General features: G+C 52.5%; 1 protein-coding gene and 2 long non-coding RNA genes across 3 annotated transcripts; 1 reads left to right on the forward strand and 2 right to left on the reverse strand.

The window, feature by feature from the left end:
- Positions 1 to 4,463: 4,463 nt before the first annotated feature.
- LOC102970555 (proteoglycan 3) lies at positions 4,464 to 7,841 on the reverse strand. Its single transcript, XM_007092656.1, has 5 exons — positions 7,781 to 7,841; positions 7,048 to 7,361; positions 6,236 to 6,367; positions 5,313 to 5,424; positions 4,464 to 4,522 (listed from the first exon to the last, which is right to left on the reverse strand). Exons 1-5 carry the CDS (start codon positions 7,839 to 7,841, stop codon positions 4,464 to 4,466), a joined length of 678 nt encoding a protein of 225 aa, XP_007092718.1.
- Positions 4,540 to 11,841, forward strand: LOC122231406. The gene is made up of 4 exons (XR_006208638.1): positions 4,540 to 4,738; positions 5,303 to 5,441; positions 7,412 to 7,490; positions 11,645 to 11,841. It is a non-coding gene; the product is annotated as an uncharacterized LOC122231406 (long non-coding RNA).
- A 1,221-nt stretch (positions 11,842 to 13,062) lies between these two features.
- LOC122231407 lies at positions 13,063 to 13,504 on the reverse strand. Its single transcript, XR_006208639.1, has 2 exons — positions 13,426 to 13,504; positions 13,063 to 13,229 (listed from the first exon to the last, which is right to left on the reverse strand). It is a non-coding gene; the product is annotated as an uncharacterized LOC122231407 (long non-coding RNA).
- Between the last annotated feature and the right edge of the window lie 10,280 nt (positions 13,505 to 23,784).

Consider the following 23,784-nt stretch of genomic DNA (forward strand, 5'->3'; position numbering starts at 1 on the left):
AGTTTTCCATTGCTCCGTCCCCAACCAGGAGAGGACCATTCTCTTCTCTCTCTGGGACCCCCACATACTCACACGCATCGGGCCCCCTCACTCCAGGAGTGGAACTAGCCCCCCACCCCCTTAGGCTGGGGTGTGATTCCCAGACCCCAGGGCCCTTTTCTAGCTGGGTGGTGCTTCTTTGCAACACCAGTGAACAGGCTCCAGTGAGGCCCAGTGCCCCGTGAGCTGCTGGCCAGCCAGGCCACCCCCCACATGGCCCTAATCAGTGGTCAGTCTTCTACTGCTAGAAACCCTCTCATCCCACTCTCCCGTGTACAGATGAGCCAACTGAGGCCAGAGAGGGGAAAAGACTTGTGTCACACAGTCAGTGACCAAGGGAGAACCCAGCTGTCCGGGCGCTGAGGAAAGGAAGCAAGAACAAGGAGCCAGAGAGGTCGCTGGAGAAGCATCTGGTCCCCCCACACCTCCATCAGCCTAACACCCCCTCCCCCCCTCTGGGCTCACCTCCCGTGAGATGCCCGGGCATCTCCCCAGGGCAGAGTTCCGGAGCAGATTTAGGTCTTAAGGAAGCCTGAAGGATATACAATTTGGGGTATCTTTTTAAAATAATACTAAATTAGGTAACAGAAGGGGCTCCTGCAAGAGGGAGGCCCCAAAGTATCAGTTTCATTACCTCCCAGTAAAACCACGTCTGGAAAAACTGGAGCGGAGACATGACTCTGTGGTCTCAGCTGCAGTGACCTTGCCTAGGGATGGAGGGCTCGCCCCTCTACAGAAGGCGCAGGGAGACGGGGAGGGGGCAGCTTTGGGGGTCACTCGGGAGGGACCAGTGTGGGAGCAGTGGGCACTCACAAAGGCCTGAATCCAGTGATTCCCCCCTCCCCCACCAGGGGAGAAGGCATCAGGCCCATCACCCCCCCCACACACCTCATCCTCAAGCTGGTGGGGTAACACCTCCCCGGGGGTGCCTTCCGGCGTTGGGCCGCGTCCAGAGATCTGACCAGCAGAGACGGCGGTGGAGGCAGCGGTTCTGGAGCCGGGAGACCCACAGGCATCCCCAGCAGGGCTCACGGGGGGCTCCCTGCAGAGCAGCCTGAAGCAACCTTGTCCTCCCTTTCCTCAGTGCGGCAGCCGCCCCTGGGCCCACCCGTAAGCGTGTGAACTCGCGAGGGTGAGCCGGACGGGCAAGCCACGCTGCGCTAAGTCACGGCTTCGGTGTGCCAGGCCGAAGGCTGCTGTCTGTAGTGATAACGCTGCCGGCTGGGCTCTGCCGCATCGTGGCGAGATCCATCCACCCTGGAGGGGTCGCTGTGGCTGGTTACTAATCCTGCCGGATGGAGAAAGAAATCTGGGATCCGTGGAAGTTTGAACTGGAGCCCACGCTCCCTCCTAGCGGGTCCCTTGCATCTTGAACGACTCCGCGTAGAAGCTAACTGCCCAACGGGCCCAGGGCGCGACACATGTCCTCTGCTGCAACCCTCATTGTACAGAAGGGGGGCTGAGGCTAGTAAGGAGGAGGGACTAGACTGGCAGAGCCAGGCCTCGAAGCCCGAGCGTTAGGACTCCAGGGTCTGCAAGGTTGACTTCCATGCCACAGCTGAGAAAACCCAGGAAATCTGTTGGCGCCTTCTATGTGTCAGGCTAAACTAGGCGTCTAAGCCGCAGGAACCAGAAAACCTCAAAACCTCATGATTTAATATAACCGAGTGGGTCAGACAGCCCTCTCCCTCCACCTGGTGGGTGTGCCCAGACACATGGGCGCCCAGGTCAAGAGCGGCAGGGAAGGGGGACCTGGAGGCTCATGGACCACCGAAAGGCCAGGCCCGGAAGAGGCTTATGTCACTTCCAACCACACTGCCTTGGCCAGACTCACTAGCATGACTAAGACCCCAACTTCACCGCAAGGAATACTGGGGAACAGCCTTCCTGGGTCCTCAGGAAGAGGAAACAGTGAAGACACCACCCTCTGCCTCATTATCCCCACTTTTAATGGCCTCTCTTCTCCACAACCCTCCCAGCCCATGGCCGCTGACAGTTACTCACCTCCTTCCCTTCTGTGTTCCTTCTCACAAAACCTTGTTTTCCGCAAGCCACCCATCAACCTCCCAGACGGATTAATAGATAACACTCTCGGGAGTTTCTTCTCCCGAGAGTATTTGCTTTTTCAATCAAGGACTTTTCAAGATGGAAAGGCCTTAAACATCCAAAGATATGAATATATAATTGTTGAAGTTAAGGCCCACTAACTGACAGTGTTGGACCTTTGAGGGGTAGCTTATCTACCCTATCGTGCCTCAAGCAAGCTTCAGTCTGCAAAGATCTGAGCTCCTCTCCATTCCCCTCCCTCTCTCTATCTCTCGTATTGCCTGGCAACATGTTGGGCAATTGGCATTGGCTACAGCTCATTCCCCATCAAGGAGAGAAGTGGAGGCTGATAAGAGGGAGCTTGCCATTCAGCCAAAATAGCGGACCCAGAGCTCCCTATGCAAAGCTTCCCTTGCTGACCATCCTTCCCACCACCCACAGCCAGATTCCACAGTTCTTTTAGAAGCTGAGCATCAAGAATTAGCTTGTTGAAGTATGCAAGGCAGGGATTTGGCTGGGGATCTGGCCCCCAGGCAGCCCCCTTTCTCTGCCCTTGGGAAGACCAACAATGCTGTGATTAGGAGCTTCCTACCTGATGTCCATCTAAGGCAGACGGGTACCTACAGGTAGTCCCTGGGTCCAGCATCGGTGACGTTCATCGCAATGCCCAGGCTCATTATCCGGTTGCCAGGGACCTGCTGATATTCAGGGGACCCACCTTCCGCTTTTCCACTTCTCCTGTGGTCCTCCATTCCTGTCCTATGCCATTAACTGCAGCACCTTCAGAACCAAAGCACATCTGAGAATACTGTGCTTTTGGTTCCTGAAGCTCTGCATCCCATCACGTGCCTAAACAGATACACACGGACACACACAAACGTAGACTTGTACACGGGTATGGCAGACATGCACATACATACACACTCACAAACATATGGGTCGAAGATGTACAAGTACCCACATACACATGCATGCACAGAATCGGGCATGTAAGGGTGCAAAGCTATACAGAGATACACAGACATCCAGGCATATCCATAAATATACAGAGACGTTGAAAATATACCCACACTCCACACACAAATATACACCGACTCATACAGATTTATGCATATATTTACAAATACAGATTCACGTATACACAGATAAAGACAGATATACAAAGACTGACTCATGTACACACCAAGATACATATACACACGTGTAGCTGGGCACTTACAAAAATACTTGTACATTCTCCCTGCACACCATGTAGAGCTATACCCCAAGAAGCATATAAGTGGATCCTCTATCTATCTCCCTCAATCTCTCTCTCTCTGTCTCCATTCTCTCCTCTCTCTCTCTCTCTCTCTCTCTGTCTCTCTCCACCACACCCCTCCAACAACCCTGGGCTCTGTGCCCTCTTAATGCCCAGTCCCAGGTCGAGCTTCCTGCTTCTCAAGGCCAGATCCTTCCCGGAGCCCAGCATCATGCCTGAAAATGCAACATGTTCTGGCTAGGTGTCCCCAGGGGCTGAGGAAGTGAGGTGAGGGAAAGAAGCTGGGCCCCCGGGCTGTGCAATCAGGATGGGAGCCGCATGGCCACCAGATGCTCTAACTTTTGCCCCCAAGGCCCTCCTGGTGGAAGCAGCTCCCTCCTAAGAATGTGTTCCCTCTCCAGAGGTAAGCTGGGAATGGGGAGGAGGGAGAGGGAATTGCAGTGGGGGAGGGGACACACCTGGGAATAGAGAGGAGAACACATCTCAGAAGTTGGGGACTGTGAACTCACACACTGGTGGCTGGGAGAATACAAAGTATGGGCCAGTATCTGAGGCCAGGAAGACCCGGTCTAGAGGAGCAGGGGGCCTAGGTGAGACTTCCTCCCTCTCACGTGGGAGACTCTCCCGGTGGACTCTCACCACACCCCACGTACACCTCAATTCTTCAATGGGCGACATCGCCTCCACCTTGGAAAGCCACCCCCCTCCCACCCCACCCGGCTCCCCATCCCGGATCCAAACAAAGCAGGAGGGCCCGTCTCCCACCGCACCAATGAGGCCAACCCCCAGCGCCTGGGGGAGCGGGGAAGGGGGTGGGGGGAATCCGGCCCCGGCCGAGAAGGGTGGTGGAAAGCCCACCGCCCAGTCAGGGCTCGGCCACCGGCCACCGCCACCCACCCCCACCGGCGCCCTGCCGCCCTTCCTCCTGGCCACCCCGCGCCCACCCGGGGCCCTCCAGCGTGGGCAATAAAGAGACGGAGTCAGGAGATGCTGTGGGAAGTCTGGGTTTATGGCCAGAAGAGGCTGGGGGACAGAGCTGGGGCGCGGGGGCCAGCGGGGGGGGGGGGGGGGGCGGTGCGAAGGGCGGGGGATCCGAGGCAGGGGCTCCGCAGCCACCGGCTCAGTAGGAGCAGACAAAGGGCAGACGCCTTTGGCATGAAGTGCGCCGCCAGTGACCACCTAGCAACGGAGAGCACAGTGACGTCAGCCGCTCGTGGCCGTCCTCCCCTCCTCAGGCACCACATACGGGTCCGGATCCAGGTTCCCGCCGGGGTTATGATCTGGCCGCTGTGGTTCCCACGCGTCCCCACCAGCTAACGTGATTCTTCTCCCCCGGGGCGGGGAGAGTGCTGCTAACTGCTTTATTCCGTTTCATCTTCACGGTGACGCCAGCAGGTGGGTGCTACCCTCACCCCCATTTCACAGATCGGGAAGCTGAGGCTTAGTGGGGGTCATAACCTGCCTGGGTCTCAGAGCTGGAGGCGGATGGCTACCGTCTTACTCCAGCACATGCGGTCTCAGCCGTGGTGCCAGCTCCCTCACATCTGGCATCCGTGCTGTTCCGAGCTGGCGAATTATCTGTCAGCCAGCCCTCGTTCCCACATCTCTCTTTGGTCCCTCGTCCATATCTTACATTCACATCTGCTACTCTCATCTGTCACATTAGTCACTCCGCCTATCAGAGCAAGGAAAGCAGTCCCCGGGCCCTGAGCCTAGCTCTGTCAGTGAGGGTGGAAAGCCTCCAGCTAGCTCCCAGACAGGGCTCCCCATCACCTGGGTTTGCTCTGAGGAATCCCTACATTCCGGCCCTTCTCACAGAGGACATGTCCCCCCAACGGGGGGAAGGTGTGAGTTTGGGGAGGTGTGTTGGGGTAACTCAAAGGGACAGTATGTAAGAGTCTACCTCTCCACCCCCACCCCTTCCCCTTCCCCTTCCCCTTCCCCTTCCCGTGGCCCCAGTCCCCCTCACCTGTGGTGCACAGGGTCACACAGTTGCCGTGCCCTTGGAAAGGCTGCCCTGAGGCCCAGTATTGAAAATTCCAGCAGCTCCCATCGGTCCATCGAAACCTCCGGCACATGAACTAAAGTGATAGACTGGGTAAGAGTACAGATGTCCAGAGAGACAGACCCAGGGGTCCAGAAAATGCTGAGTATTCCTTTCTCCTCTCACTGCCCACCCAGCGGGGAGCCAGATACCCTAGAGACCCATCCTTGAGGGTTTGCAGGCCATGACAATGCAAGAGCAACCAGGACTCCCAACTGTCGCACAGAGCAGGCTTGTCAAGCCTTACTGTGCATACGAATCTCCCGGGAATCTTGTTAAAATGCCAATTCTGATCCAGGAAGTCTGGGGTAGGGCCCAAGATTGGGCATTTTTAACAAGCTACCTGGTTTGCTGACCCTCTTGGTCCACGGACCACACCTGAGCAGCGAGCATCATGGTACTCATTTATCCATGACCCCAGACCTGCCTTGAGAGAAGAAGGACCCCATTCTAGAGATAAAGAAACTGAGGCCCCGAGGAAGTCATTCAGCTAGTAAGTGACTAAGCCGAGCATGGAGCCTGTCTCCTGACTCCAGTGATGCGCTGGTAAATGTTCAACAGCCAGCTCTGGGGGAAGGTGAGAACACAGAGGGAGGGAGGAACCCCGATTTACAACAACTGCCAAGTTCTTTGGTGTATATATGTCCACTGGGGGCACGTTTCAGGCTACAGGCACGCAGTCACTGAGCAAGGAGCTGAGACCAGATGCCCACCATCGTTGGTTCTCACTCCACTGCCTGCTGCCTCAAGGTCATCTCAGCTGCTGAGGTGAGGCTAGACGCCAGCAGAGGCTCCTTTGAGGCGATCAGAAAGAAGTTCCTGTCCCCCGAAGTTGGTGCCCCACTTACCCAGCCCCGGCTGATGGCTCCAATCCAGACCTCATTTTCGTTGAGTCCTCTGGCTGAGCAGAGGATGCGATAATCTAAGTTGTAGCTGTGTATGGAGATGAGGTTGCCTCGGTAGCACCTCCTGCAGATACGCTGCAGAAAGAAGAAAACGGAGGGTAGAGAATTCGCTGGCTTTTCTCAAGTCTCTGGGTCTCCAGGACAGAGCCTCTCATCCCTTTTCAGGTCAGAAATCAGAGACCTGTCTGCCCCTCTCAATCCCATGTTTGGCTCCCTTTTGTGTTGTCAGGAACTTTTTGCAATGACTACGAATATTCAGAATAGTCATAGCTACCGTTTGTGGAGAGTTTTAGTGACCCCGAGACTATTCCCAATACTCCCCACATATTATCTCATTTAATCCCCACCACAACCCCAATGGGTTGGTACTGTCTATCTCCATTTTACAAATGAAGGTTCTGAAGCTCTGAAAGGTGGAGTGGCTCGCCCAGTAACACGGCCCATGAGAGTCAGAGCCAGGCTCGAACGCAGGCGTCTCTGATACCAAAGCCTTCCTTCCAGATCAGTGGTTTTCAAAGTGCCGCCCCCCAGACAAACAATACCATCATTACCTGGGAATTTGTTATAAATGCAAACTCTCAAGCCCCGCCCTAGACTTGCTCACCCAGAAGTGTGCTTTAACAAGACCTCTAGGGGATTCTGATGCACACTAGGTTTTGAGAACCACTAATCTAAAAGGGAACAGAAGGTTGAATCGAGTCTCTTCTCCCCCCACCCCCACCCCAGTCCTCCACAGTAGCTTCCCTGCCACTTACCTGAGCACGTTTAAATTTCTGGGCCTGCCGCACCAACAGGAAGTTGCAGGTTTTGCACCCAGGACTGCTCGGAATTCGAATTACGTCTTCTTCCTTGGGGCACTGAAAGTCCTTGTCTAGGGCAGCTAGGTCCGAATCCATGGCCTCCCCGTCCTCAGATGTGACCTGACAGCTGGAAGCCTTGGCCTCCTCTCCCTCTGACTGAATCATCTCATCAGTCAGAGCCAGGTCTTCTCCCTGCTCCCCTGAACCTTCCAGATTCTGACTCAGATCCACTTGTATCTCATGGCTGTCCGGACTGCAGGCAGAATTCTCTGGGAAGGAGAGGTAACCTGCTGTCAGTTCTGGGTCTCCTTTCTTCCAGGACCATGGACAATGCCAAAGGCCCTACTTGAACCTTCCTAGAGCCATCTGGAGCTAATCCTGGATCTCCTTGGTGTTGGGTGAGGAGAGAACATTTGGGTCATAAGCACAAATGGATGAGATGCTAACTTCTGGCTGGTACCGAGATGTGTATTGTGGGGGTGGGTGGAGGCACCTGTGAAAAGCCCTTCATCTTCACAGGTGGGTGGATTTTAAGTTGAGGAGATGGCTAATCAGAGATGGGCTGGGTCAACTGGAGAGGGGTGACTGTGGCCCTGGCCCCATGAGGCAAAAAAAAAAAAAAAAAAAAAAAAAATGCAGGAAATAGGAGAAAAGAGAAAGATTGGTAAGACAGGAAGGAGATGCTTACCCAGATGGAAAGCAGCAACTGTCCCCAGAAGGAGAAGGAGCAGGAGCAGTGGGCCTTTCATATCCACTCAGGTTTGGGATGGGGACACAACTCCAGCCTCCTTCCTTGTGGGTGTCCTGTGTGTCTGCACAGCTCTTGGCACTTAGAAGAGACAAAATTCTTGTTAACTGGCTGATTAAGGGACAAACTAGAGCATTCCTTCCCTTCCCCCAACCCCTGGGGAACAGACCCTGAGCTGGAGAATTAGGAAAAGGACATGGGGTGTCAGCTCAAGTACAAAAGTCCCTCTTTCTGAAAGTGCCATCACCGCTTCCCTGGAATGGCCCTTAGCTCAGACACTTGCCCCTGCAGGAATAAGCCTGCTCAGAGTCAGGGCCACTGTCATTCATGCTGGGGAATGAGGGGAGAGGATGGTGGCCTGAGGACAAGCTTCCGAGGTGCATGCCATATTGGGTCAAGTACTCACCTCCAGGAGTCTGAGGCTTCCACTCTCAGTGCTCCTAGCTGCTGGGACCCAGAGGCAGCTCTTATACTGGGCATCTGGGGAAGTGGGAAGAGGCCAGGATGATTGCTTCAGGCTGGGGTGGGGAGCAGTGGAGCTGATAAGACTAAGTCTTGCTCAGTCCTCTCACCGTTGAGCCCTGATGCCTGCTGGGACTCCAGAGACCTATCTCCCAAGGCCTGCTCCATATGTGGGCACCCAGATGCCCCAGTGTGTTCCAAAAGACCCCAGCTGACTACTGTCCAGGCATTATTACCACCCCTAAAGTGCCCCAGTCTGAACAATACCCCTTAATCCCAGGAGCAGCCTTCCTCTGGTGAATATCCCAGTTAATGAGGTAGGGAATCCCAGGAATCTGGGAGAGCATGTGGGGAAGAGGTGGTTGGCCAAGGGAGCCTCCGCCCTCCTGATCACTTATCTGGACCAGGTCCTTTAAATGCATCACATCCATGAATCCTCACCTTCACCTTATATATGGTTATCCTTACTTCACAGATGTGAAAAATGAGATTCAGAGAGAGAAAGCAACTTGTCAGGGTTGCACACGTAACAGGAGAACTGGGATTTGCAAGTCTTTTTGGCTCAAAACCCTTCTCTGTCTCTCTGTCTCTCCATCTCTGTGTCTCTGTCTTTGTCGCTTTCTGTCTGTGTCTCTCCTTCTCTTTCTTTCTTCCCCCCCCCCTTTCTCTCTCTCTTTCCATCTTTAATGTGTGAAAAATTTATGCTCATTCTTTTATGCTGTGGATCTAGATCAAGGTTCTCAACCTTTGCTCTATCACTATATAGAGCCAAATCTTTGTTGTGGGGGGCTGTCCTGTGCATCATAGTAAGTTTAACAGCATCCCTGGCTTCTACCTACTAGATGTCAGTAGCACCTTCCCCAGTCATGATGATCAAAAATGTCTCCCCATATTCCCAGATGTCCTCTGGGGAACTAACTTGCCCCAGTTGAGGTTCATTGATCTAGAACATGCCATGTTGTCCAATCTCAAGGCTCATCTTCCAGCAAGGGGGCAGCAGTTGGAATGGAAAGTTTCATGCAGAGTCATTCAGACGCCCTGGGCCACCCTCCTCCCCATCCCCACTCCCCATCTCCCACCAGCTCTCTATCACCACTAGGGTCTCAACTAGGGGAAGTGAACAAGGCACTTGCCTCAGATGTGGAATTTAAGAGGGCACTAAAGAATTCAGTGGCCAAGAGAAACAATATTTTAATATAATCTTTTGTGAACATCAAAATAAATGCCAAAAAATCCATGAAGAACAAGATGTCAAATTTTTAATCAATCAAGCTCCAGCCAAATTCAGTGCAACACAGGGAAAGGCCAACAAGTGCTGAGCCCTGACTGGATATCACTGCCAAGAGCTAGAAGACTTGTCAAGGTGGGTGTCTCAACTCTGTGACATCCTAGCTGGGCCATGCATATTTGTTTCTTGGATTCCATTCCAGCCTTCCAGTACTCAAAGCACTAGGGACAGGTAACCCAGAAGGTGAAGAGGCCTGGGTCCTTCTCCCCCACTCCCTCAGGGTACCTACAAATGGAGAAGTATCTGAAAGCTCATTTCTGCACCCAATTGCAGAGTAACGGTCTTGGCCATTATCTCCCCGGCCCAACGGACTTGACTCTCAGCTTCTCTTCCTGTCTTGGAGGCTGGGGGATGGACCAATTCCAGGCCCCCAAAAACCTGGTCTCCGGATTTTGAGCTTGAGGCCTCCCTAGTAGGAGGGCTAGACCCTCTCTCCATTTTTCTTACTCATCCGGGGCCCAGGCCAGGGATATCATTTCATTTGTGTTTGGGATGACCACTAAAGTCAGCTAGTTCCATGAGCCAGCACCATGATAAGCTTTATGTGTGTCATTTAATTTGAACATCCATTTCATAGATGAGGAAACGGCATCTCAGAGAGCTTAAGACACAGCAAGTCAGAGACAGGCCTAAACCCAGGCCTTCCAGCCTCTTAGCCACCCCAAAGCTGCCTTCCTTCTGCCTCCTCTCACTGACCTCCCTTCTCTATGACTTACCCCTCTCCCTGTTGACACTATTTTCTTTGCACACAAACCCTGGGCAAAGACATTCCATTGACTTCAATGACCTCCTTCCTCACTGACCACAGTGAAGCTTGTCTGATTTAAAACTGGAAATAATATTTTTGAAGGTCCACCACGGACCAAAGACTACGTTTCATTAAGGATTTTATATCTATGGTCCTACTTGATTAATTTTACAATCATCCTGCAAATTAGGTATTGCCTTCTCTAGTCTACGTATCTACTGCACGAGCTCAGAGAGGTTAAATTACTCGCCCAAATTCACACAACTATTAAGAAGTGGCCCTCATCTGTTTGACTCCCACATCCTCGCTTTCTTTGATATGCCCAACTGTGTTAGCCCCAGACAGTGTGGCCACCATTTTCATCATCCATGAGACTCCAATGTTCTGGCTTGCTGTTTGCATTTATATTCATAGGGATTTGAAACTCTGTCTCAAGATTCAGCCCAGCCCCACACTGCACAGAGGGTGGGTCTCTCTATCTTGAGGGGCAGTGTAGTGTGACGTGTCTTAGAATCATGAGTTAATGTCAGCTCCTCTGTGGCTTGGTCTTCTCATCCTCATGAGTGGAGGCTCATGACAGGATGCTACATCTAATAAGACCACCTCTAATAAAGCTCCCAGAACATTGCCTGGCACGTGGGGTTGGGAGGTGGCTCTTGTCAGGAAACCAGGACTAGAAATGTGACCCTAATCAACAAATAAGCACTGAGTGTTGATTGAGCTCCTGCCCTGTGCTTTGCATGGTGTAAGGAACTCCAGGGATTCTGTTGTAAGCAAGTTGGCTTTACAGAACTTAGTCAACATCCTGTTGGAGATGAGAAATGACACACAAACCCATATTTGGGGATGTAAGCCCTCTTATTTCATTAATTTTGCTTTTTAAAAAATGTTCCTTGTGGATATATAGCATGCATCCTATAAAGTATGCTGTATGGTGGGCAGCTCAGGGGATTTTTACAGTGAATGCACCCTCAGAACCATGCCCAGATCAAGAACAGAATGTTACCCGCTACCCAAATGCCTCCTTCATGGCTTCCTCTTGACATTAATCCCCCACAGGGGATCTCCGTAGGCTGGAAGGCCCACTTCTGCCACAACACACGGTTCCAGCAGACTTACGAAGAATAAGACAAAGTCCACTTATCACTTAGCATTGAACCTGGACCTAGTAAATGCTTAATAAATGGGAAATAGTGTTACTCTTTATTATTCATATTGGAATAAAGGGAAGCCGTGTCTTCCCACGGCAGAATACAGTCTGTGAGGGCAAAGAGTGAAAGTTCTTCTTCATTGGCATCCTCCCCAGCACCCAGCCCAAGGCTGAACCCGGAATAGCGTTCCAGAGTTCCACCATCTTTGAATTCAGCAGACTGTCATAGAACGGCAGCTACAATGGACCTCAGTTTGATTTCCATCTTTCTCAACCAACTGTGCGAACTTGAGCAAGTGGCTTCTCCAATCTGGGCCACACTCAAAAAACTAAAGCTCTTGATTCACCTCTAAGACTCTGGAGCCATCTGTAATTGTATGTGTTTGAGGAGTCCAGGAAGAAAGGGGCTTCAGGGCATTGACTCCTTACTTTCTGTTCACTTCCCTGACAGAGCAAGGATTCCTTCCCCACCTCTGATTGAGATTCCCTCCTGTCTACCTGGGCTGGAGTCCTATGGCCCCAAGATGAACCCAAGAGTAAGGGAGTGTGCCCTGCCTCTCCACTGTGCCCCATCCCTACATGACCATGTCCTGGAAGCGGCCACAGGATCCTAAGGGTAGAAAGAACATGCTGTGGAGCAGACAGCCGAATCGCAACATTGGCCACATTTAGATGGTCTGTCTTGGGCAAGTCTTTGAATAGGGCCATAACTTCTCTGAGCCTGGTTTTATAAAATGGGGTAATAATTACTTCCCATACAAGGTCATCTTTGTAAGGTGCTTGCCACAGTAAGGGGTACATTGTGGGTGTGTAATAGGCAGCAACAATTAGTAGAGATTGTGCTTCTGTTGTAAACAACCATATGTTCCAGAATGGGAGGAGGCTAGGTCTTGTATTCCCAGGCCTTATATAGAGTTGGACATATAGCATGTTGTCCTATATTGGGTTTCCCCAGAAACAGGCCCTGAGACAGGATTTGAGTGCACGTAGCTTATCTGGGAGGTGCAAGGACATTTGTAGGGAAAAGAGAATTCAGATGGACAAGAGACGGCAGTCAATAACATGTGTGCTACAAAGCCAGCTGCCTCAGTGGATAACGGGAAGTTAATCCCATTGGAAAACCCTGGGAGACAGTGCCCAGTACATGCCTTAGAATCAGTCCACTTGAAGGGCAAGAGATTAGGACACTCATACTCCCACTCCTATGAGTTACAGACTGTTCCCAGGGACATGTTAATTTCCCGGCACATTAAGGCAACCACACTCTTGGGCATGCGGATGCAGGCACAGGACATGGAGAGTCCACCTGGAATGGTTGAAGACACAGGGGGGTTCTGACAGCATCTGCTCTGCTGGGGCTAGGAATTGGGTGTTGTGTGAAAAGAGCTACTGGACCCATTCTTCTGTCTCCAGGGAGAGTCCACAGTCCCCAGCCCATACTCCAGCCTCCCTGAAAGTGATCACTTCTGGCTTCTTTTATGAGAGACAGTGGAGTGGGGAGGGGCCGTCATTGTAGGGCAGAAAGTTCCTTAGGTGGGGCTAAGCACAGAGGATCAAAGATCAGAGGGGAAAAGTCAGTTTCAGGAAAGCAATTTTATTGTTGGGATCTGGAAGCAGAGGCAGCAGGCAGGGAGGGGAGGCAGCTATGGGGGCGGTGCTTTGGACTCCTGGCTGGGTCCAGCTCAGTAGGAACAGATGAAGGAGAGGCACCCGCAGCAATGAGATCGACACCAGTGGCCTCCTGTGAAGGCAGAACAGAAAGACCTTCAGCCTCTAGTGCCCCCTGACTCAGCCCCAGACAGGCCTTTCCTCCCCTCTGCTCCACGTCTCCATGGCCACGGAGTCTCAAGACCCAGAAGGCCCTGCCCAGCATCTCCTCCGGGAGGCCCTCCTACTCCCCTAGGCCCTCCCATCTGTCATCCCCACTCCCCCGGCACCTCAGGTACACATGAACACACATCCGCCACCACAGGCCCACAGCCCGGTATGTAAAGTTCCAGCAACTGCCCGTCAACCCTGTGAAAGCGTTTGCAGCAATCCTAGAGGAGGCAGGAGGAGAAGATGTGGGCGGGGGGGCTTGCCCTTGATCGCTGGACCATGAAGGACACTGTCCTGGTCAACTGAAATGCTGATCTGCAGTGATCACCATCATCACATTCTATGCATCGCAGTGATACGCTCATCCTCTGGCCCCAGCGAGAGGTAAGCAGGAGTTGCAAGCCCATCACAGAGAGGAGGAACCAGGCTCACAGTCTCGCCCACATCCTACATGCAGACCGTGGCCCCAAACCTCCTTGCTCTGAATTCTTGGCCTTTCCCAGGACCTAGGCAGCCTCCTCGGTGTCCCACCCAAGTCGTCTATCTGTCCCCAGTTCTTTAGAGGATTGGAGGGGAAGCACAGACAGATCTGCAGCATTGTGAGGCACTGGCTGGGGTCAGGAGTACACCCCACTTAGAGCTGGGACCCCGCTTACCCTGTCTACGACCTTGCCTCCGATCCAGACCTGGCGCTGGTTGAGCCCGCTGACTGAGCACTGGATCTCATCATTGAAGCTGAAGCTGAGGACAGAGGCGAGGTTGTCCTGGCAGCACCTCTGGCAAACTGACTGTAGCACAGGATAAAAGAGGAAGAGTGGAGTGCCCCCCACCCCGCCAAGGAATTCATGTCACCTTAGTCTTGGGTCTCTAAATCTCCAAAATTCATCTTCCTCACCTCCATGCTCGCCTCCACAGCCATCTGAAGATTGGAGATCAAACTGCAGTTTCTGTTTCCACATGACCCTCACCTCTCACCCTGGCACCTCAGCAGGCCCCAGCCCCTGCTGACACCCCCAGGGTCTTCAATGAGGAAAATAATGAACGATGCAGAGGCTGCAGACATCTATCCCCATCCCCCACTCCAGGTCTCAGTCTCAGCTCCAGGCCACTCACCCGAGCTTGGTTCAATTTCCTGGTCTTCCTTACCGGCCAGAGGCGGGGGCAGGTCTTGCATCCAGGAATGCCCTCCAGTTTCACTGTGTCCTCTTCCTTAGGGCACTGAAAGCCCTTGTCCACCTCATCCAGGGCAGAGGCCAACTCTACAGCACCCTCCTCCTCAGGGGCATCTTCACCTCCAGACCACCCCTCCTCTTCCTCCAGCAGTGTCAGCTGCCCCATAGGGGCCTCCACGGCCTCATTTTCTGGTATCTCCCCAAGCCTAGGCAGGGTCTCACCTCCATAAAGCTCTCAGAGTTAGACATTACAGTCCCTGGCAGGGAGAAAGGCCAAGGGCCCCCTTCTTCACATCTACGCCTGCTCCTTCCCAGCACCATGGACAGCGCCCACCACGCCCCAGGCATCCGAGAGGGTTCAGTCCTGGAAAGAAAGGTACCTGGAACCAAATCAACACAAGGAGAACCCAACCTCCTATAAGAGGTCGTAGTGTTAAAAGTGAGGACTTAGATTCAGGCAGTTGTGGGTTTGGGTACTGGTGCCATCACCAGCTTGGGTACTGGTGCCACTACCAGCTTTATTTTCTTGTTTGTGATATGGGTACGCAATACTATGTACCTTGTGGGGATGCTCTGATGTTTAAAAGAGATAATGCAGGGGCACCTGGGTGGCTCAGTCGGTTAAGCATCTGACTCTTGATTTCAGCTCAGGTCATGGTCTCACGGTTGGTGAGTTACAGCCCCACGTTGGGCTCTGTGCTGACAGCACAGAGCCTGCTTGGGGTCCTCTCTCTCCTTCTCTCTCTGCCCCTCCCCTGCTCGTGCTCTCTCTCTCTCTCTCTCACACACACACACACACACACACACACACCTTGGGAGTGGGATGGAGAAAGAGAAGGCATGACAGTAAGTCCCTGAGGCTCCAAGAAGCTGGGGCCTTTTCTGAATAGAAGTGAAAACCATGACAGGCAGCCGAGGCTGGCTCTCCTGTGGGGCTGCAAGTGAAAAAGGGAACATTACCAGTATTGGTTTATACTTAATGGGCCCCTCAGAGTCTGTGGAATGAGAGAGAACTGAGAATCAATGATTGCTGGCCTTCCCAGGAATGCACAGCACTTAGGTAGTGGGGTCTCTCCTCAAAGCTCTGGAAACCACACACACACCCAGGTCCTCCAGGCTCTGCCTCCCCCAGCCAAGGAGAGCCTTCACATGCCTCAGGAGCATGAAAGGCAGGAATGAGAAGTCTCGCCCCTACTGACCCCTGAAAGACACCCACGGTCCCAGCCAGCCCTCAGAACCTCCCAGCCTGGGTCAGACACCTCCCCAGAGATTGAACATTTACCTGAAATCCACTCCACCATGACAGGGAAAGCGCTTACCTGCCCAGAAGTCTTCCTGGGTCCTGAGGAATTCACAAAGCTCAGGTTGTCCTTCGCTCCATCCCGCAACAACGCTTTACAGTGGGGTCTTGGAGGAAGTGCCCCAGAGAAAGGAGGATCTGCCCCAACCTCAGGGACATGGGAGGGCTGATAAAAACCATTTTCTCAGGGTGCATAGGTGGCTCAGTGGGTTGAGTATCTGACTTCAGTTGGTGAGTTTGAGCTCCACGTCGGGCTCTCTGCTGTCAGCACAGAGCCTGCTTCGGATCCTCTGTCCCCCTTTCTCTGTCCCTCCCCTGCTTGCTCTCTCTCTCTCTCTCTCTCAAAAGTAAACATTAAAAAAAAGTTTCCTCACTTCCCTGGGGAGCCCAGTCATTGCTTCCAGATTTGTCTCCTGACACCCCTTTCAGGAACCTAGGGGCCATTCTGGGACTGCCCTGAACCAGTGGTTCCTCTCCCGGGCTGCACTTTAGAATCTCCCAGGGAGTCTTTCCAAAATACACAGCTCTCTGCTTCTCTAGTGGGAATGTAAACCGCCACACATATTTTGGAAACAAATCTGTCAATATCTATTAAGGTTAAAGGTGCACATAGCGCTTGATCAATTTCACTCTTTGGAGACTATCCTTTGGAAATAAAAGCACCTATAAGCAAGAACACTTTTACAAAGTTGTGTATCGCTTTACGGTGTGTAAAACGAAATTCTCCATGAAAACAAGGAGCTGACTGTCCTGTGGATGGATAGGTGGTGAACAGAAGGAAAAGGAACAGGGCGTTCCAGGCATGAGCAAACGTATGGTGGTGACGTGACCTTGGCATAAGCACAGGACAGACAGTGTCTTTTCTTGCAAAACTAAAGTTAAGAGTGTACACATTGGAGGGGCGCCTGGGTGGGTGAGTTGGTTGAGCATCTGACTCTTGATTTCGGCTCAGGTCATGATCTCACGGTTGGTGAGTTCGAGCCCCACATCGGAGTCTGCACTGACAGCGCAGAGCCCGCTTGGGAGTCTCTGTCTCCCTCTCTCTCCCCCCCACCCCCACTCTCAAAATAAGTAAATAAACTTTAAAATAAAACAGCACACACATTGGAAAGGGGTGGAGAAAACAAGGAAGAGTACATCCCATCCTGAGTCAAGGAATGGAGACAGCCTTCCCTGGCATCCACTGATTTAAGGAGACAGAACGCAGGAATCAAAGAAATGACTCCAAACCAGCCTGCACAAGAAGCAGAATGCAGCTCGTCTCCACCCCCAGCCCCCCTGCAGGGCCACTTTGCATGTTCCACGAAACTGTCACAGCCAGACAGTGACATGATAGAGCCATTTCTTGAAGGTCTGTTGCTGCTCAGGGACCCCAACCCCCAAGGGAAGGCTCTCCTTTAGGCCACACAATCCAGGGTCTGAAATCCACAGCTTAAAGACCCTAGAAATTCCATCCAGGGTCACCTCACAGCTGTGTGACCCTGGACCACGTTCCTTAACCTCTCTGTACTTCATTATCATTGTTTAAAAAGTGGGGATAATTATACAGACCTCCCTGGGTGATCAAAAGGAACAAATGAGATGACGTGTGTGAGCTGCCCAGCCCCCTGGCTGCCTTCGGGTTTTCAGAATTCCACTTCCCGTGGACCTTGGGAGAGGTCAGGCCTCTCATTCTTGACAAGAGAGTGCCAAATAGATTCTCAGCCTCTCTTGCAGCTAAGGCATGTGACTAGGCTCTCTCAAATGGGAACATCCAGGCAAGACTTTGAATCTGGAGCTAGGGACCAAGAAGTGGGGGCCACGAAGTCCTCTCCCTGGCAGTGCAATGGTGACATCCAGTTCCTGGGGCAGAAGTGTCCACAGCACTAGAGAAGGGATCCAGGGCCCAGGCCCCACACTGCTGGCCACAGGGTCTGAATCACAGCAGCAGCAGCAACTGGGCCCCCCCACACACACGCGCGCCCCTTCTGTGGCCTGGTTTTGGCTCCCTGGTTCTCTAGTCCTTCCTGCAATTTTACGAGCTACCTCGTTTCCTTTTAATAAATTCGTTTTCCTACTCAGATCCGCCAGGGAGAGGTTCATCTGCCTGGCGCTAAGAGCCCTGACTGATGCAGCATTTAGCACAGGAACTGGCATTTAGTTACTGCTCAATAAATGACAGCTTCTCGTGTTAATAGGCCTAGAAGTGATCAAGGTCTTGGGGACTGACCCACATTAATCAAACTCTCAAGAGACTGATGTCTACATCTGGTGCCAATGACATACTTTAGGTTGACCTGTACCCACATAGGGCCCACTTAGGGCCTTCAGACCAGCACATTCCCTCCCTGCATCACAAGCTACAAATGTTGCTAAATTTGTGTCAATTTGTCACACAGCACAGAAGACTAATAAGATGTTACAGAGCTCCGAGGCCCATTCCTTCCCAGGACGAAGTTTATCGTAGGGGATTGGCACAGGGGAGTATCCGAAAGGAATGGTCTTGAGGACCTCCTGGAGAAGAATCCCGGGTCAGCAATCAGGAACTATGGACAGAGAAAGAGAGGAGCCAGAGGTCCCCCCCACCCCACCCCTCAGACCATAGCAGGCTGGGGAAGTCCCTTCTGGTCTCAAGCTCTGCCCTCAGAGGAGTGATGTCCCCCCCGCCCCAGAAACTAGACCTCTGGGACTGACCAACTGCCTGATAACTGGGCTTGGCCAACACTCCTGTGGGGCAGATAAAAGGTGGTGAAAGGGCTAACATCATCCCAGGGCTGAGCAACCAGGAGATGGGGCCCCAGGCCATTGCTCTGTGAAATCGGCCTCAACAGCAGCTGCTGTGACACTTCCCTGTTTGGATGCCCTAGTGACTGACCTTGACCAAGAATGCAAGAGCTGAAAGTGACCTTGGAGATGACCCAGTCCAGTCTCCACGTCTCAGCCATGGAAAGCACCCCAGACGGGACTCAGAAGTCCCCATTCCCAGATCCATTGTTCTTTCTGCTCTCACTGTGAGATTACCCTTGGTCCCCTCCAGGCACCTCCCCTCCCGGACACTGTGGACTCACAGCAGAGTGAACAACATTAAGCCTCCACAGTCTGTGCCTCCCCTGCCCACATGCCGCCTTCACAATCTCCCTGGTCCATCTATTTCTGTCCATGTCTGCTGCCACCTCTCCAGCCCAGGCCACCATGTTTGATGATGTACATCAGAACCTGCCGTCCCCATGCTCCTCGTTCAGTGTCTTCCTTCTGCACTCACAACCAATCCAAACTCATTCCCACTGCCTACCACTGGTAGTCTGGCTCTTGTCTGCTTGTCCAACCTCATTGGTATGAGTGACCCTTGTCATACTGGTTTTAGCTCCGTTGGCCAAGCTGAAGCCTTCATGCTGGCTCCTTCAATCAGATCTTGGCTCAAAGGTCACCTCCCCAGAGAAGCCTTCTCAAGAGCTCTTTCTAAAGAAATCTCCTCCTGGGATGCCTGGGTGGCTCAGTCAGTTGAGCATCTGACTTCAGGTCAGGTCATGATCTCATAGTTTATGGGTTCGAGCCCCACATCAGGCTCTGGGCCGACAGCTCGAAGCCTGGAGCCTGCTTTGGATTCTGTGTATCCTTCTCTCTCTGCCCCTCTCCTGCTTGCACTCTCTCTCAAAATAAATAAATAAACATTTAAAAATTAAAAATAGGGAAAACTTCTCCCTTCCCATTCTGATATCAAGTTACTTTGTTTCACATTGTTCCATTTATTTCCATTTGAGCATTTACCAAAATCATACATCTTACTTATTTATTGGTTTCTTGTTTATGGTCTGTCTCCCCCAGTAGGAAGTAAGAACAAGGACTTTGCCTTTCTCATTTACTAGAACTCTACCCAGATCATAGAAGGAGTTTTCCAATTATATGATGAGTTAATTAATCAACTTGAACTCTGCACCTGGAGAAAGTCCAGCTGAGTTTAGATCAAGGTATAAATCCATCAATGTTCTGAGCTCTACCTACCACAGACACAATCCTGAGCCAGGCTCTGTGTTCTGCAACATTCATTCGTTCATTCATTCACTCATTCATTCATTCGCCTAAAATACTCATAGTCTCTGGCTTGATATAGCTAAAACAGCAAGACAAAGAGAATGAACTTAGTAAAACAAGGAGGTTTTGCTTTAAATGGGCTTTCAAGGATTGAGGAGAGGAGAGGAGAGGAGAGGAGAGGCAGGGAAGAAGTGGGAGGCGCTTCCAGAGACCAAGCCATGGCGTGATGCTGCTGGAATTTGAGTCAGGATATGAACAATTTGGTGTTTCCTAGAGGTTAAGTCAAATCACCAGGGGCTTCTCTGCTCTGCCCTGAAGCCCAGGTCCTCCCACAAGCAGTGTAGATGGGGGGGGGGGGCTGGTTCCTCACCCCCCTCTTACTCCTCACACCACAGTGATCTGGCTTCTGCCCGCCCACTGCTCCACAGAAACTACTCTTGCCAAACTCCCCACCCAACTGCCAACGTTGCAAACCTCAGCCCTTCTTCAGTTCTTAGCAGACTTGACCTCTGCATTGCATGACACCCCCTCACGTCCTCCTTCTTAAAAACTGTCTTAGCAACCTTTGTAATCATCCTTGCTGGTGGGCTCCTTTTCCTCCTCCAGAAAGTTAAACATTGGCAATCACCTGGCTTTCTGGTGCCTTCTTTCCTAACACTGCACACTTACCATGGATTATCTCATCTACATCCCTGTCTCAAGCTACCAAATACGTGCCGAGCACTCCAGCCCCAGCCCTGCTCATCAGGTCTGGCTGCCACTGCAGACTCACATATACGGCCACCTAATAAGTTCCCGACTTGAATGTCCCACAAGCATTGAGAATTCAACACATGCCAGGCTGAATTCACCCTTACACACACACCTGCTCCTCTCCTCGTGGCCACTTTCTCAGGAGGAAGCATCCCCTTGCACCCTAACCCCTACGCCAGGACCCTGGGGCCATCTCTTTCTTGAGCATCTCGTCAACCCCCGGAGCCACTCCTTTGCTGCTCTCCCAATCAACTGCTGGCCATCTTCCACTTGGATCATTTCAATGGCTCCCAAATTTCTTTCCCTGCCCCCAGCCTTACCACCTCTCCCCGCCTCTGATACATTGTCCAGAGGCCGCCAAAATAAGCTGTCTAAAACCCTGCTGTTTCCCGGTCACACACGATCTCTCTAGCCTCATGCTTGTGCATCCAAGAACGCCTTTTTCCTCCCTAACCACTGTGCTACCCCTCCTCTTTGTCTACCTTTCAACCAAGGATTGCCTCCTCCAGGAAGCCTGCCCTGATTCTCCAAGGGAGCAGTAGAAAGGAGCCTAATCGGGGCTCATCTCTCTCTATCCCAGCCCCACCCCATCTCCTTGCCATGGGCTACCCACATGTGCTACATGCTCCCTGTCACGTAATGTTCCAAACAACCCGGTGAGGCAGGCACCACTGTCGTCCATAAATTACAGACCAAAAGCCTGAGGCTCAGAATGGGTACTTGTCGGGTAAGCGTCAAAACTGGGACTTGAATCCAGAGCCTGCACTCTGCCCTCCATACCTCAGCCTCCCATGGAGGTCAACTGCTAACACAAAGCGCTCCCCACTTGTTTCCCAATATGCAAGGCATGCACAGCAACCCTGTAAATTCGTGCACGGGGCAGGTGACGCAACGAGAAGCAGGAAATGTGCTCCCTGGAACTGAAGAGACCCTGGCCCACCTCAGCAGGTTCCTTATCCCCCAGTCTCCGTTTGCTCATCCCTGAGTTAGAGATGCCACCCTCACGGGGTTTGGGGACGCCTAACAGGAAGGTGGTTATGGAAGAATCCAGGAAGTGCCCGGCCCCTGCTAGGTCCCCGACAAACACCAAGCCCCATCTTAGGAATAGAGAGAGCGCGTCTCGGAAAGGTGACGTGACGGTCCGAATTTCACGTAGCAGCAACCGATGGCACTTGAAAAAGAACTGACTCTTCCGCCTTCCGCGAGGAGAGGTGCCCCAGCATCTTTCACGTACTCATCACTGCGTGGGACAAAGTCACAGCCCACCAGGAGGGGCCAAGTCCGGAGCACCTGGAGCCCTGAGCAGTCGCTGCGCTGTCCCCACCTGGGGGCTCAGAAGCGAGACAGAGATCACGATGGGAAGTTCAGTCGGTGGGAGATGCTGGGGGTGGGAGGCGGGTGCCTTCCCAGACACAGCAAGGGAGGGAGGTTTGTGTCCAGAGCGCCACCCGGCAGGTGGACACTGAATGGCAAAGGCAGGCTGGCCGTGGTCACTGATGTGTCTTGTGGACTTTCAGGTTTGCTGGTCCCAGCCCCAGGCCGGCCACACACACACCTCCTCAGCAGCCAGCTCCTGTCCATCAACTCTCCTTCCCTCCCCCGACATGACAGCCCCAGAAACACCCCACCCTTCTCCAAGGCCTTCTGGCTCAAGTCACCCTGCGGCTTCTGCAAGCAAGTCCCTGCGAGCGGGGACAGAATCTCAGAGTGGTGGAAGATTGAAACTGCCCTTTCCATCCTTCCTCCCTCCCCTCCTTCCTTTCTTCTTGCTCTCCCTGTGTGTGAGTGTGTGCGTATGTGCGTGTGTGCCTTTCTATCTCTGTCTTGTGTGTATGTCTCTGTCTGACTTTCCCTGTCTGTCTCTCTCTGTCTCTCCATATCTGTCTCTCTTTGTCTCTCTCTCCATCTGCCTGTCTCTCTCGCTCGCTCTCTCATATATATCCAGTGTTTCTTGAGCCTCTGTCCTATGCCAGGCAGGGCGCAAAGCCCTGGAGATATCGTGAGTCGTACAAGATACAGTTACTGCCCACATGGAGCTCTCAGCCAGTGGAAGACACACATTAATTTTTTTGTGACCGTATGTTACACTGCGGCTGTGACAGGCTCTGTGCAGCCGGGCGCCTGGTCCTCTGAAGCCCTGTCCCAGGTCACAGGCTGGAGAGGAAGGAAGGCAGAGCTGGACTGAGAGCTGACGGAGCTACCGTTAACTATGAAGATAACGATGGCTGGGTGGGACTTGTTCCAAAGAAAACTAAACCGTTTCACTTTTAAATAGTGTACTTGGCTTTTAACATGACTTTGCATTTATACTAAAAATTAGTAGCTGCTGCCTGGGTGGCTCAGTCGGTTGAGCGTCCGACTTCGGCTCAGGTCATGGTCTCATGGGTCGTGAGTTCGAGCCCCCACATCGGGCTCTCTGCAGAACCTGTTTTGGATCTCCTGTCCCCCCTCTTTCTGACTCTGCCCTGCTTGCGCTCTCCCCAAAATATATAAACATTAAAACAAATTAATAGCTGCTGTTGAGAAAGACCTACTGTGTGCTGAGGCCAAGGACTTTTAATCTGCAGCCTCACTGGTCCTCACTGCTCTCTGGGGTAGGCACCAGACCCCTGTTTCCGGTGAGGACACAGGCACCGTGAGGCTGTGGCTGATTCAGGGGAGCCCAACCTGAGAGCAGGTGGGAAGGAGCTGTCTGTCCGGGCTCCCCCCTGGCCCCGAGCACCGCCCCTGGTGGTTCACATTCTTGGGCTCCCCGGTCCCCCTCACGGACTGCTGGAGAAACAAAGAGGAGCACAAAAGGTGAACATGAAGACTGATATTTTTCATTGACTTTGGCTTAAGATTTAAGGTGATTAGAAAGTCACTGTTTTGTCTTTGAAGTTTTCCCATTCTACACAATACAAGGGAATCTGTGTTGCTTTGTTAGGCAGAAACAAGCCGGGGCAGACGCTTGCAGGGTGTTTTCATCCCAAACCAAGGCAGTGACATGCAGACCCCACCGGGAATAAATTGTGGACACTCATTCTGCCCTCCCCGCTCCCCACCCCCACCAGCAACCACAGGTGTTACTGATGACCCCCGAAGCCATCACCCCTGCAGCCAGCATGGCAACCTGCTGCATGCCAGGGGAGGGTTGCATTCATGAACTCACATAATCCTTACAACCCCAGGATGTATTCCTACTGTTATCCCATTTTTCAGATGAAGAAACAAAGGCTTCATGAGTCTAAGTCCCAGAGCTT

This window comes from Panthera tigris, chromosome D1, assembly GCF_018350195.1.
Source record: "Panthera tigris isolate Pti1 chromosome D1, P.tigris_Pti1_mat1.1, whole genome shotgun sequence".
NCBI classification, from domain to species: Eukaryota; Metazoa; Chordata; class Mammalia; order Carnivora; family Felidae; genus Panthera; species Panthera tigris.

Coding starts and splice junctions, on each gene's coding strand:
- LOC102970555 (XM_007092656.1), bottom strand. CDS start 7,841: ATGAAAGGCCCACTGCTCCTGCTCCTTCTCCTTCTGGGGACAGTTGCT. Junction 5,425..6,235: donor GAGCCATCAGCCGGGGCTGG/GTAAGTGGGGCA, acceptor CTATCACTTTAG/TTCATGTGCCGGAGGTTTCG. Junction 4,523..5,312: donor TGTGACCCTGTGCACCACAG/GTGAGGGGGACT, acceptor CTCCGTTGCTAG/GTGGTCACTGGCGGCGCACT.